General features: G+C 35.6%; 2 protein-coding genes across 10 annotated transcripts in view; both read right to left on the bottom strand.

Moving 5' to 3' along the window:
- NRXN3 (neurexin 3) overlaps positions 1–16,260 on the bottom strand; it is a 1,497,182-nt gene that overhangs the window by 28,186 nt on the left and 1,452,736 nt on the right. The gene's annotated exons all lie outside the window — the stretch shown is intronic.
- Positions 13,244–13,552, bottom strand: LOC103292249 (alpha-ketoglutarate dehydrogenase component 4). Its single transcript, XM_028155814.2, has one exon. It carries the CDS (start codon positions 13,550–13,552, stop codon positions 13,244–13,246), a length of 309 nt encoding a protein of 102 aa, XP_028011615.2.

The following is a 16,260-nucleotide window of genomic DNA, read 5'->3' on the forward strand; positions in this document are numbered from 1 at the left end:
ATTCCTCCAACAGCTTTCCTCGAAGGGCCTTACATTATGGCCTAAATCAAAGTCATGGGAAAAACAAGATTCACTATATATATGTGTGTGTGTGTGTGTGTGTGTGTGTTTTAACTCACTGGGTCAGGCTGACTTCCTATATCCAAATATTCACAAGATGTCCCTTGTGGCCTCCTATAGATTTTTACACTTTTTAAAAAGTATATCTATACTTGTTTCTGATTACAAATGCAATATAAACTCAACATGGAAATTATGGAGTACGAATAACAGAATAAAAATCACACACTGGGCACCACTTAGAGATAATCACTGTTAAGTCTGTTTTTGATAATACAATCCTTATACCTGATTCAGGACACTAAACCTCTGGTTTCTAATAAATACTCAGTAAACTTGGCCTGGCTTCTTATTAGGCTAAATTAAGTATGATATTTTCAACATTTAGATAATAAATTCATGAAGCAAGAGGTTATTGGTAGAGATTACTTAAGAGACAGAAAAGGTGGGAGGAGATGAGAATTATGGATACAAATTTTGTCATTGCCTTGAGTATAGATCATACCCTATCTTTTGGCTGGGAATAAGGGTTTTAACCTTGTCTTTTCACAAGGACAAACCATGTTAGTTCAAATGTAGGCAAAAATTCAACTCTCCAAAACAGACTTTTCTACTTTTCTATAAAGCTTTAGATGAGCAGAAATTCTAGACTTGCATTCAAGTCCTTAGAAATATTTATTTTTGTTTAGTTTGTTTATATTTATAAACTGACTTTGGCCTTCTAATATTTATTCTAGATTTTTAAAAAATCTCCCATTTCTATTTTCTGTCTTTAATCTATCCTTATGTAATAAAATTTAAAAAAACAATCTTAATACTTAACATCTAAGTCACCTATGCTTAAAATAATAACTTCTTGGGGGTGAGGGCTCAATGAAATAAATGGTTTGGTGTTAAGATCATCTAGTTCCTAATAAAATTTTAGACTTAGAAAGATCTCAAGTCTTCAAATTCTACTAAGCCTGGTGTACATCATAGATAATGCTTCAAATCTCTTATTTTCTGTATGCTTATTTATTTGTTTTCACATATCAATAAAATGTCAAAGAAAAATCTGTGGGGAAGGGGTAACATACAGTTGCCAACTTTTATTTTGCTAAAGAAAGATGCTACAAACAGTAACAAAAGACTATTTTTGTAATAGACATTGGTTTTAACGGTTTCAATAAAACAGAAGATATAATCTCAGAACATAGAACAGTCTGTAAGTTTAATTTTTTTTCCACAAATTTGACTATAATGTCCTTATTTAGCTCATTTTGCCATGGATCATGAATTTAGGCATAGCTTGATACGGGTTTTGCATTTGAGCTTGGGAACCACTGCTCTAGTCTGCCTAATATTCTGTCCTCAAGCCTCAAGGTAGAAAGGCAATATCACTGAAATTCATCACTAGACCATACATGGGTTGTATCTGTACCATAAGCCACTTCCAGTCCCCACTAACTGCTTCACCATTTGTCCATAATTTTAGTGAAGTTATAAAAGTAGCCCCCGAGTGGGTCAATGACATACTCTCTTGTGTGATAAAAATGACCAGTAGAAAGAAGAGAACCAATTTTCACACATCTCCTGATGTTTCTGTTGGATACTCTCTTAGTTTAGAATAAAAATCTTTGGGCTTAAAAAAATACTTGGTATACAGTATCAGTAAGGCGGTACACATTATGGATTGAGGACATTTGGGATTTAATTTCAACTCTCATAGAAATTAGTTCTGTGACCTTGAACAAATCAATTTATTTATGTAGGCTTTAGTTTTGTCACCTAAAGCTAAATAATCACCATGAACTCTAAAGTTTGCAAGCTTATAGTCTTGGAGCTTTGTAAACTTTAAATTTAAAGTAAAAAGAAATTTAAAAAGGCCTTTAACTTTATGGGAGTTTGGGAGAACTGCTATGTTTAGTTCAATAATATCACCAGATGATACCTTAACCAAAAATCTTACTGAGAGCACAATTCTTCAAATTTAAGGTGTTAGATCAAAAGGAATTAAAAAATAGAATAAGTAACACTGCGTATCTCATTGTTGTACTCTGTTTGACTTTCATAGGATCTATTTTTATATCAATTAAAATATATACTTAATTTTAATGTTGTTAAATGAGGGCATGTTTGCCCTAGTCCATCAGAGTTCTTGCTATTGCTGACTGTGAAACCTGGTCTATTACATCTATTCATGTCCCTCAGCCGGTCTCTGGGACAGAGTTTGCCCCTTTGCTTTATAGGAAAAGCTAATAATGACTAAGTGTAAATAAATAAAGGAACGAACAAACAAACAAATAAACACATATAAGTAAAAAGCCAGATAGTAAAATACCCAGCTATCGCAAACATAGTGAGAGAAAAAGAAATTGAAACTGTACCTTGTTAGTCTCTATCAGATCATCGACAGTGCTTAATGTTCCCTTGTTTCATTCATATTTTCTATAATCCCTCTGATCTCAGAGGCTTATTAAACACTCATTCCAAATTAGGTTGTTTTAAAAGCCAACCCTGCGTGTCCTGCCCCCAAAGCCCCTCCTCATGCCTCAGTCTTCCTTGTTTCTTTGTATTCATTCTCTCTCTCTCTCTCTCTCTCTCTCTCTCTCTCTCTCTCTCTCTCTCTCTCTCTCTCCATAGTTCAGAGCCCTACACTACAGCTCCAGGCACAATACTACACTAGGGGGTCCTGCTAATGGAGAAAGCTCATAAGGTTATTACTTAGCATCCTGGCTCCCCCACTTTAGTCTGATGCTCCCTCTGGGGTTGGGATACATTCGAATCTGGCCTCACAATTTACCTGCTATTCACGTATGAGCCTTTCGTACCTTTCCCCACATTTTTCTAATGTTAAATATCCCAAAGGGTCTAAGCACTAATTTATAAAATAGCAAATGGCACGTTCACAGTCACACTGAATATGGCTTTGAACCTGTATTTTCATGAACCTGTATTTTCATAGCCTGCTCCTGTCTAATCTGCTGCCAGGTGGTAGAGCACATTATTCCCCTCCGGGGAGAGGAGGCTCCTTCCTGCGCCCCACAGTATAATCCGTTACCTCTGCCACTCAGCCGGCGAAGATATAAATAAATGCGCTCGCCTGCCACGCAGGAAGGGGTCTTGGATAGCGTGCCCCTCCCATTTTGTCCTCCCCATTCATTGCCTGTGTCGCCAAGAACGTTTTCTGTCAAAGCTTATAAAGCAGCAAATCAAAAAGTACAGGGAAAGAAGAGGTTCTCAGCAGGTTGCAAATATCTTATCTCAGCCATTTAGACATTTGTCAGCTCAGTAACCCACAGGCAAGGCTTGGGGAAGAATTACTGGGATGTGACACAGCATGTGGGCTGGAGTTCAGGGGAAGTTACTGCCAAGGAGGTCTGGAAGAGGGGGAAGGCAGCCTGCTCCCCAGCTGAGGCAGGGAGGGAAAAGGATGGATTTGCAAAAAGGGCAAATCATGAAGCTCTTACAAAAATTGCAGGGCACAAGCTGGATGGAGAAGGGCCTGGTTTTGTATGTTCGTCACATGTTCTGTATGTGCGATAATGGCATACTTAACATAATGGTGATAATGAAGCTTTTTATGCCCTATCCTATCCCAGGTGTTCTATGTACTTAATGGAGAATTTAACAAATGTTTATTAAGATTGACTCTAGCCCTAGCCAGTTTTGCTCAGTGGATAGAGCGTTGGCCCATGGACGGAGGGGTCCTGGGTTTGATTCTGGTCAAGGGCATATACCTCAGTTGCATGCTCAATCCCTTGCCCCGGTTGGGATATGGGTGGGAGGCAACCAATAGATGTGTCTCTCTCACATGGATGCTTCTCTCTCTTTGTCTCTACCCCTCTATTTCACTCTCTCTAAAAATCAATGGAAAAATATCCTCTGGTGAGGATTAGTGGCAAAAAAAGTTTGACTCTAAACTGGGCAAAAAGGATTTATCTATTTAAAAAAAAATAAAAGACTACAAATTTTACACCTATTCGATTTCTCTAGATCAGGACTCAGCAAAAGAGGGGTATGAGCCAAGTCTAGCTTGATGCCTGCTTTTTAAAATGAAGTTTTATTGAAACAGCTACACTCATTCATTTATATATTGTCTATGGCTGGCTGCCTTGGATTACAACAGGGATGATAAGTCTCTCAAAATCTAAAATATCTATTTTTTGGCCCTTTACAGAAAAACGTTTGTCGACCTTTGCTCTACGTGATTGATCGAAAACCAAAACCAAAAACTGAATGCTTGGCAATATACTGCTGCCAGTTTTCATGATCTTGGAGTCAAAAGGGGTCTCTGTGCTTAAAAGCTATGGTGGAAGCTGGACTCCACAGCAGAGGATCCTCAACATTGTCATGTTTTCCAGCCTAGGATCTGGCTTCAGGAAGCTCAGGACTAATCTCATTTATAATGAGACCCCTCATTGGGCAAGTTATACTTTCCTAGGAAGGATTCTAAGAAAAGCAAATCTAGCTTTAAAAAGATGTTTTCTTTTTAACTGTGAATTTTAGTCCTTAGTAACGTCTTTTAAGGTTCTTTCCTGGCATAAAAAATTCAAGAGCTCCCAAAAGTGTTTTTAGTTTGTTTTTATTTTTATTTTTTGCTCATAGTTTGAGATATATAATGCAAAGAAGTAAGACAAATAAAATAGCCCTGGCCAGTGTTGCTCAGTTGGTTAGGCATTCTCCCATGCACTGAAAGGTTGCTTGTTCGATTTCAGGTCATGGCACATGCCCAGGTTGTGGGCTCAATCCCCAGGAAGGGGCGTACAGGGGGCAGCCAATCGATGTTCTGCTCTCATATTGATGTTTTTCTCTCTCTTCTTCTCCCTTCTCCTCTTTCTAAAATATCAATAAAAATGTTTTAAAAAAGGAAAATAAAAGAGGAGATAAACACATGAGTATGAAATGTCAAGAGCACACAGATGTCAGAAAGGGGATAAGAAATCCATCCTGTCAGAGACATGCTCACTTATTTTCTTGCTTCCTATTAGCTGGAGCATCTAAAACACTGTGCTCCAAGGAACATACTTATTTCTGAAATAGAGAAAATACAGCATCTTACCAGAGCTCTCACTAAGAGCCCCTATTCTTAGAATCTTAACATCAGTTAGAGATAGCTGTTGTCTGATCATATGTTCTAAACAGGACTGCTAATGAGCAATGAGCTGGAAGCCCCCAGTGCACACATTATTACCTACATGATGTCAAGAATGACTAGCCTCACATGAGAGATGTATTTACCCTAAATATTGAAACCATTCCACCTCATAGAAAATAAGGGTAAGTCATTGCAACCATAGCTGTTTGCATAAATCAGAACTGAATGATTTCATAACCCCTATCAACCAAGGTTTTTGAAGTCTTTGAGAGGCATGGTAACAGATTCATTTAATGAGTGTTTCCTGACCACTTAATATACTCAATACAGAAACTTTCATTATTATCAAAGAGGCAGGTAGCTACTTCATATGTATTGGTTAAGGGGGAGTAAGTTGTACATCATAAGAGATAGTATAACATAGGGACCAGTGTGTGAGCTCAGGGGCCAGATGGTTTGGGTTCAAATCCAGTTTCTTCTACTTCTTACTGTGTGACTTTGGACAATGTGTTTAGCTCCTTTGTGCCTTGGTTGACTCATTTTTAAAATGAAGATGATAATGATAGTCTCTCATAGGATTGCTATGTGGATTAAAGAAGTTAAAAATGTAAAGAATGTAGGACTAGACTTGACTATACTAAGTGCTCAATGAATATTTACTCAATGAAGAAAACAAGATGTTGCAGGGGCAAGCCTATAGGTGAAGGCCTAGGAATCACCTCAAAGGACTTTATTAAATACTAGTAGCCCAGTGCACTAAATTCGTGCATGGGAGCGGGGTGTCCCTCAGCCCGGCCTGCACCCTCTCTCATCTGGGACATCCCTCTTGTAATCCAGGACAGCTGGCTCCTAACCACTCAACTGCGTGCCTGCTTGATTGCCCCTAACCACTCTTCATGCCAGCCTGTTCGCCCCCAACTACTCCCCCCACCGGCCTTCTCGCTCCCAACTGACCCCCACCAGCCTGCTTTCCCCCAACTGCCCCCCCCCCTGCCAGCCTGATCACCCCAATGTCCTCCTCTCCTGGCCTGATCACCCTTAACTGCCTCTGCCTCAGCCCTGCCACCATGGCTTTGTCCGGAAGGACATCCGGAAGGTCTCCTGGAAGGTCTCCGAGTCTAATTAGTATATTACCCTTTTATTAGTATAGATTATGTTTGGTGAAGGTTGATTACAGGGACAACTAAACCTGACACCAAATCAAGGTAAAGTGTTGCAAAGCCCAATTAGAAAATCTATTGTGTCAAATTGGAAGGGTTAATAAGGTCCAACACATTCTTTTCAAGGCCCAGAACTCTCAAATTCATTCACAAAACAATAATTATCTAACAGTAAAATAATGTTTTCAAAAGCTGCAGTCATTTTCAGCAATACAATGGTTCCCATGCTGTTTTAAATGGTCACATACTAGTTTATGAGAAAATGTAGAAGTAAAGCGCATTGATATAGTTCACTGTGTAGTTGGTTCATTAACATATGTCAAATATTGTAACTAAATAAAGTTTATTATATTTTCAAAGTTACAAAAACATATGGATGGAGTAATGGAATCATGCTAAGATTATCATTATGTGCTAAGAAAGGCATCTCTTATATCTTTTTCAAAGGTCAGAAAACAAAATTTGCAAACTTAAGAAATATTCTGTCCAGCTTCAGTTAACTAAAGGAGTAGTTGCAACTCTATTTTGAGGGGGGAAACATTGGTCAAAGCTCCAGAAATGAGCATATAATTGTTGAACAGTTTAGTGCTTTAATATGTGTTAAGCTCGATCCTCTGTGTATACAGCAATAGAAATAAACTGCATCCCTTTTCAAATAGGTTTGAATGTGATGCCAAAATATGTGACCTTGGAAAAGCAAGTTATTTGAGTTCCAATGTTCTCAACTGTAAGATGGCCACCAGAGTTTCCCCTTCGTAACAACTTAAAATGAAATTTAAATAAATACCATTTTGAATGAACCCATTGTGTTATCTGGACCAGTTCTATGCTAGAGCCAGTGCATGAAATTGATTGCTACATTTTTTAGCAATTTTTGCAAGTGGTTGCTAAACACAACCATTATGAAAAACTAAAATAGCTAAAATTATAATTAAATGCAGTATATTAAAAACAAAGGTGAAAAAGTTAAAATTCATTACTTCCTGATTATTTTACTACATTTTACTACTACCTATGCTCTTGAGGTTATTGATGTGTATAGTATTTGTATGGTGAAAATACATAGAATTATGTACCAATTCTGAGTTTAGTGTTATCATATGTGTGACTTGCAATCAACCATGGTGGGAATGTTTCACACTATAGAAACATCACAAGTTTGGACTGTGTATGTCTGTGTATGTGCTAGTTCTTAACATTTATTAGTAAACTGCTTTACCTGGCTCTTCTAGAATAACCCCCACTCCAGCCTTTTTCACCTTCCTTCTCTTCCTTTCTTTATTAGAAAGTTCTTCTTAGTCCACAGAGCCCATTAATTTCCTCTTTGTTCTTCCCCTTTCTCTATGAGCAGCAAAAAGCTAACCCTGAAATGACTGAAATATCTCATCATAAAATCATCTACCTTAAAATGCTTTCTCTATTTTCAGATTAAAATATGGGCATTTTAATTTTAGGACCTATTTAAAAATCTTTAATCTATTAATCTATTTTACACTCTCTTGCTCAACCTTTATGAACAAGGAGGTGAAATCTTACAGAGATTCATTTTCATACTGTTAGTATCAAACAAATCAAATCATTCCAAGTTATGCAGCAAATTTCCTGGATAATCACAGGTATAATCCAGCATCTGAATAACTAATGTTGTTTTATTCCAAGATAATCAAACCTTATTCTCAGAACTAAAGCTATTGTATATGTCATGTTCTTTGGAAAGAGAAGAGAAGGAATTTAGGCCCAACTCAAGTGCTAGTGCTTTATTTATTCCATGAATTAAAAAATAAAATATATATAATTTGACTTGGATCAAAAGATAATCTTACCTCGAAATATGCATGAGGTAGAACCAGTGAGTTAAAAAGGTTTTATCCCCCTTTGGATGCCTTGCCAAACACATTTATATTTTAGGTTAAATACATCAACATTAATGCATTTTATAATAAAAAATATTCTGATGTCCACAAATGCCTTACCAATTCAGGAACAGGCACTGCTCTATACAGCAGAAATGGTGTTGCTTCCTCACTAGCATTTTCTGAAAAAAATTGATCTGTCCCCGAAGAAAGGTTTAACTAGAAGATTGATAAGCTATGAAGAAAACTCTTTGAAAATTAGCTCTTACATGAAATCCCTTTAATAGTAAAACCATTTAATCATGCCAAAAAAAAAATCAACAAGGGTTTCTTATTGTGGATTGGGTGGTTGTTGGGCTATAATTGTTAGTAGTTTCCCACTGTAGGCTTTGCCTCCTTAGCTGGGTAAAAGTGCAACTTATGACTTCCAGATGCAAACCACGGTTATCAGCCTCAAAATCAACTGGACATTTGTTTTGCTTCTTTGTGAAGTTCCCCAGGGGTCAGGTTAAAAGTAGAAACAATAAGGGAGTGAGAAATCAAGGGAGAGGATTTCAAATCACAAGTTACAAACAGAGAACAGAATCACAGAACCATACAAAGACAGTGGACTCCAAGACAGGATGGCAAGACACACATGCTTGACTACTATGCAAGGAATAGCAAACACAGGAACAAAACCAGACAGAGATGCTGTAAGAGCAGCTCTTGGGCTACTATGACCCAATGCAAATAATATTAAAAAATGAGAACCCATGGAATTATAACTACTAAAGAAAGTTACCCCCACAACTCATACACTGGACTTGCTGGGTTAGCCTGGATGTGTCACTGGATGAAACACAAGATGGCATCATTAAAGCCCATGCGTTGGTGATGGAGGCCATGGTTAGTTGATCAGCTACGAAATTGTCACTGCATGCCACACAATGATCCTGGGCTTGTCCAGAAATAAAAGATACAACAAATACTCTGTATCTGCAATAAAATTCTTTTTATGCCATCTGAAATTTGTGGAGAGGAGTGTGTTTTTTTGTTTGTTGTTCCTGCATGCTTTTCTTTCTTTCTTTTTTTGTTTTGTTTTGTATTTCCTGGCTTATTTGTCCTCTTAATTGTCATAAAGGGGAGAGTAAAGGGAAGTGGCCTGTGCAGATATGGGGAAAAATAAAAAGGGAAAAGGGAGGAAATAAAAGGGAAAAATATACATTGGAGGAAGAAGAGGAAAACAGTATTTCATTCTTTTGTACACAACTTTCTTGGATTTTGTTGGGGTTTGTTTTGTTTTAAGCATAAATACTAGAGGGATATGCTGAAGGGGAAAAATTCAAAATTAGGATGGCAAGAAAAGATTTTGTTGCCTTGTTTGATTTGTATATCTATATATCTCTCAGTATTTAAAAAACAATGACTATAATTACTCTTAAAAGGATAGCAATGAGTTAAAAATAGCCATAATGACCAAAATACTAAATATGAATCAGAACAAAATAAAATAAGTTGAACCACCAAAAATTCATGCGGCACAAGATGAGGTGAAATAACAGAAAATGTTTTTCAAATATATACAAGGCATATATCTATTTATACATATATGCAAGGATATGCATATGTGGATAGATATATCTGTATAATTTTTCTCTCCACCCCTCTCAGGGATAACTGAAGTATGGAATCATCATTGTAATTATGATAAAGAAGAAAGCAAAACCTAAAGAAAAATTAACATGCATTATTTACCAAGTTAAAACAGTATCATGCATGTTCATGTTGGCTGATGTAAGAATGATGGTGTGAATTTCTGTGTAAAACACATGGCTGATGGCAGGGGCTGTTGTTAATCTCTGTTTTTACATTAGTCTAATCTCATCTATACTGTGTCTACATATATATGAAGTAAGAGGCACTATAAATTTAGTATACACACATACAAATATATGTGTATATATATATATAGGTACACACAGTACATACATAGGCTTAGGGGAAAAATATAGAACATGAAGCATACAAGAAAATCCATAAAAGCCTCTCTTTTAAAACCCAATCCCTCTTTATTTATTCATTTTTAGGGGGGATTTGCTTAATAATTTCATTAAGCTCATTCCTTATCAACTACTTGCACTGGCATTTGAAATCAGGAAGTTCTCACACGTTTGGTTTGAAATTCAACAAGCCCATTCTTGAGCTATTACCTAAGAAGCCCTGACCCTAGACCACACTGTTATATGGGATTCAAAGAAAACTTTATGACTGAACTGTTCTAATTCTTCCACTGTAATCAATCAGAAATTCTGTGCCCCAAACCTAAGATACAAAAGAATGGTGTTTGGGGTTACTTGATTCTGTCCCTGGCTGGCATCATCTGTAATTGTTCTTGCCTGTCTATGAATGGGATATGCTATTTGCTGAATTAAAGACCTATTTTTAGAGTTCTGATAATGTCCTAGGAATTTCCAGTCATTGTCCACACTGTTTCTTCCCTTCCTATCCATTCTTTTCTTTTATTCCCCTTACTGTTCTGTCTTCCCTAATAGACAATAAATTCATAGTAGTAATGAAAAATGTTTTATAAATAAGCAATTTATTATTAAACTTTCAAATGAAAGCATATATAATTTTTTCATTTATTATTTCTATTAGATTTGTTATTTTTGTTATGGAATCTATGATAATGGTTAATCCATGAGCCTGAGTAATGAATTACATAATTGTCTAACAACTACTTAGGACACTTTCTTATACTTATATTTCTATTATTACTCCAATTTTCAAAAAGATTTATCATTAGGGATTTAAAGGGCACATATTTGTTCCGATAGCTTAAAAATTAGTTTGGGTTGGGGTAGAGTTGGGTTATTAAAAAATGATACAATTTATCACTGAGTAGATTAATGAGTGAAAACAGAAACTCTACCATTAATATTTGAAACATCATGTGGCAATGAACATACTCTATTAATTTATAGATCAGCAAAGGGAATTAAAGAATTAGTAGGATTTAGCCTAGACTTTATATGTGAGCAACTATTTGCTTTTGTATGCATTATATATTATAACTCAAATGTAAGAATGACTAATGTCTACTAATGTCTTACATTAACAAATGTTACATCTACTTAAATTCTGCTTTCCAAAGCTAAATCATTTCTCAGACTAATTTATTGGAAGTGTTTTTAAGTGTCCCCGATCTCTTCAATGTGAAGTTCTGGACACTGTGATACTCAAACATCCCTATAGCATTTTATTTAGCATTTACTATTCTATACACCAAATAGCCACTCGACTAATAGTCACTTGACTAATAACATTTAAACATGATTCTCTTTACCAATCATGAGTTCCACCTGGAAATTTTTTTCTAAAATTAAAAAATAAAATAAACCTTTCTTTGTAATAAAAACATACAAGTTGCTAACTCTTCAAGTTTGCTGGAGACACTTATGTGTTTATAGAAAAACACACAAGATTACAAACATCATATTTAAAAAGCAATTTACTTTTTTTTCACCCATGGATTCTGGAGAACAAGGCTCTATTTTTTTTTGTCCTGTGCTAGAAAAGTATTATTGTCTTAACATTGCAGTGTCTTAACACTTCCCACAGTGTTCCAGCAAATAAAACCAGGAATGATTTGGCGAGTTTTTAAGCAATTCAGTGCCAGATTTTCATATTATAAATATTTCACTGGAGTATCTCAATCTGATAAAGATTAAGAATCCAGTTCCACCTGGAGAATACAAATTGGGGGATGCTGTTGGTGTTTCGCTAAATTTAAATTTCACCCACATTGGGTTGAGTATTATAGTGAAACTAACAAGAACACCAAATGCAAATGTAAGGACTATAGAGTTGAAGAGTAAAAATACATCTGAGAACCACTCTGGAAATAGTAATTATTTGGTGATCTCAGATTACGGCCATTAGTTAAACATTCCCATCAATCCAATCATTATAAAAGTTGTTTAGCACAGTACTCTTGACGATGGATGTGTTTCATTTTTACTTCCTTTTACTGTCTGCCCTCTGGTGGAAGTGCTGTCCCTTGAAAAACCTGGTTAGCTGACAGCCAGAAAAACATAACCTTGGATGATTGCTGGATAAATCAATATAGTTGTTAATTATTGCCATGCCAATTTCTCAGGTGTTAAAGGGATTTCTTTTTATTTTTTCCTCTGCTCTGTGACTCCTGCCCCCAAGGACTTTTAGAGCTTGAGGCCATAAATATATAAAATTTAGGAAGTTAGCCCTCACCAGTTTGGCTTACTGGATAGAGAGGTGGCCTTCGGACTCAAGGGTCCCAAGTTCGATTCCAGTCAAGGGCATGAACCTTGGTTGCCGGCACATCCCCAGTAGGGGGTGTGCAGGAGGCAGCTGATGATGCTTCTCTTTCATCGATGTTTCTAACTCTCCCTCTCCCTTCCTCTCTGTAAAAAATCAATAAAATATATTAAAAAATTTAAGAAGTTAATCATTTATAATTATAAAAAAGGCAATCTAGGAATACATTTCTATTTCCAAAGATGGAAACACTGGGGATAGGAACAGAGGGGAGGGAGAGAGAAGAAAAAGAAAGTCAATGTCACCAATTACTCTTTATTTCAGAATTGATTTAGATCACAAAAGTGAACTTACTGAAGATCTTAATTGTTATTTGGCTTCCATAGTCTCATGAAAAAAATCCTATTTTCTAGTGGTTATTTGAATTCTCTCAAGCTCTCTATATTTTTGTTATTGTTGAATCTAGATATGTAAGAAGGACAATAAAATATAAGCTTACTGCACAATTTAATATCAATAGAGTATAGTTGGAAAGGAAAAATGTATATGCAAAGTCACAAATATAAAATAATTTTTAAATGTGTACTTTAATAAGTATAAAGATTATAAACAATTAGGTAAGCTTGTGGAAAAGCTGACCAAGATGCATAAATTAAGAAATACAAGTGTCTATCTAAGTTTTCTATATTTCTTTTTTTTTACAGAATATCTATTAAAGTTGTTTAATGTATAATTTCTCATTAGTCATTTTGGAAGTCCTTTATTATAAGGACAATTATTTTGTTTGATAAACAAACAGCAGCCACTGTCAGTGATTATTCAGGACCTTCACATTGGATATATTCAACTTCTTGAAACACAAGTTTCCTTCTATATTTCTGAGGTAATGTTTTTATTATTTCTGCAGTGTCTGGTGGACCCTGATACATCAGCCAATCTGACGATTTACTTCCCTTAGAATGCTGAGAAATTGAAGAAGAGTGAGATGGTAGTCCTACTGATCTCAAAACTTCTGATACATTAGGTTTAGGATTGTCTCTTCTGTTAGGGAACCTTATTAATGGAGTATGTGGCTTGACTACCTGCACAACCCTGCTAGCAAATGCCATCTTGCTGCCCATCATGACCCTAAGAAGGGTCAGCTTTCACAAATCTAAAATATTAAGTAGACATTGACTTCTTTTGTGTGAAACATTAACAACTTTTATAAATTAGGAAAGTTAAAATCCTGACCCTCAACTTTAGGTAGTTAAATAGTGATTCAAATATTCTTTTGAATATTTTAATTTGATGCAGATGGTTTTATACTCTAAAGGCTCAATTCTGGGTTTTTAAAGCAAATATTAAGAATTTGTGATCTTACCTTTTAATCATTATAAATGATCTAGTTCCCTGGAGTAGAAGGGAAAGGGAAATTAGAGAGTTCTTTTTGTTGAACATATGTGGATTTGTTAGGGTGATGTTCACTTATATAAAATTATATATTTTAAATAATTCAGCAGGTTTTAATTATCTGATTAAGGGGAGATGAAGTCAGACATCTGACAAATCTCCAATTTGAATTTAAGATTATGAGGTACTTTGTGAGTCATACAGATTCAATCAATAAATACTAATTGAGCTTTTACTCTGTCTTATTGTCATGGTTTAGGACCTAAACCTAAACTTTAGGTGATTGTTGTTTTTTTTAAAACTAATTTACATATTTTTCAGAGAAAATATACAAAGAAAATTTGAGATCCATTGGATTTACAAGGTTTCTAAACTATCATCAACCAAACTCCAAACACTTTTACGTTGTCTCTAAACATCATATGACTGAGCTACACCAAATCTGAGTGCCAAACAGGGCTTTTGGTGTGAAAGGCAATTGCTTGCCTCTGACTTAAAATCAACAACTTTAAGACCAATTTTTATTTAAAGAAAATTAAGAAACCAATTTCATTTATAATGTGATGCCCACATGAAAATAAAAGTTGTTGGATTAGCATATACTAAACTGCCCGAATTTACGAAGAGCAAGAGCTTCTAATGGATCTCAATCAGAAAAGAACTTATAGAAGCTAAATGCCTTATAACTGAGGTAGCTAGAAAATCGTAAACTTGCTAATACAGTGAGAGAAGACAAGGTAATGTTAAGTAAAATTGAACAAGGCCTGGGTAATTAGCCAAATTTAGTGTATTTCCATCAAATATTGAGCATGGCAAAGAGTAACATTTTAGAAACTGAGGTAGTGAATTAGGTTGTTTAAAGCCAGAATTGTAATCTCATTATTTATATGGAATTTAAAGATTAGCTATGTCAAAATTATGTAACTGTCATCATTACCCGTTGCTGCATGGGCAATAAATAAATCCTTCTCTCTAGGTAGTGCAAAAACTAGCCCCAGAAACAACTGTTTAATTGTTTCTGTATTTTAATCTCCTTTTTTTTTTTTTAAAAAATGTGAAGGCTATGGAAATATTTCCCATATAATACCAAAAAGGGCTTGATAGATCTATGCTCTGTAACCTTCATCAGTGTTAATCTGGTCCCAGAGCAAAACTTGTGCATCAATAGGAATATCTACCCACTTCCTCTAAGGAATATGCCTCTGACAAATTTCCCTCTGTATCTGAATCACTGACCAGGAGTACTTTATGGAGTAAATAAAATTAGAAAGAAGAAATGCTCATCCTTCAAATGTGATGAGTTGAATGATCCCAGGCAAGGGAAATCAATAGCTGTGTCTTAGAGCACATGTTAGCTGCTTCAGGGTTGGCATTCTGTCACCTGATTTATTTATATAACCTTCCCCTACTCCCTTGCAGAACAGAACAGATTGTTTAAAACCTGCTTTAATCCCCCACGCACCCCATGTAATTATATTACTAAAGAAAATACTGGCATTGAATTCTGTCCTCTGCCTTTGAATCAGCAGAAACACCTGTGCAACCACTAAAAATCCAATGGACTTAGTTTGCTGCCACTCAAGTTTGGAGCTGTTCATGTTCAATATCAAATGGCAACATATAATTACACCCAGGAGCTGTAAAAGTTGTGAATCTGAGATCTGGAAAAGCCCCCTGTGTTATTAGGGAGGTTGCTAAGGAGATGACTATGTGGGGTGGGGGGAGGTAGAAGGGGGAGATGGCAGTAATATTTCAAAATGACGAAGCCTTAATTTTTATAAAGATTTGAGAAAGATGTTTGTGTATGTATATGTATATAAATATCACTGCTATAAAAGCAAGAAAACCAGAGAAAGAATAAACAGGAGTAAAGTCTAGGTAACTATTGACCATGGAATCAGTTAATATGGGGATCTTGCCATATTCATATGTGAATCCCTAATACCTAGTACATGCCTAACGTACACAAAAGGTATATGTTGGAGAAGTCATTTAAGTGGTAAAGCTCCTTGTTCTCTTTTCCCCGACAGTTCATTTATGAGAATTATTAGAACAGGAAGGACTCAAATGTAGAGATGCATTGTATCCTTCCTAAGTGCTAAGAAATGTTTATTAAATGAATGACTGAATGAATTAATTAATAAGCATTTGGTGTTCAAGTTCCAGTATAGATTAAGTGCATCTGCCCCTTTTTATTGTATTTTAGTATAGTTGATGTACAATATTATATTAGTTATATTAGTTTCAGGTGTACGCTATAGTGATTTGACATTTTTATACCTTAAGATGTGATCACCTTAGTAATTCTAGGAAACATCTATCATTCTTCAGACTTATCACAATATTATTGACTATATTCCCCATCACCTTTTTTCACCCATTCCCTACCCCTCTCCCCTCTTGTCAACCATTTCCTTGGTCTATGTTTCTATAAGTCTGT

The sequence above is a fragment of the Eptesicus fuscus genome, chromosome 5 (genome assembly GCF_027574615.1).
Source record: "Eptesicus fuscus isolate TK198812 chromosome 5, DD_ASM_mEF_20220401, whole genome shotgun sequence".
Classification (NCBI taxonomy): Eukaryota; Metazoa; Chordata; class Mammalia; order Chiroptera; family Vespertilionidae; genus Eptesicus; species Eptesicus fuscus.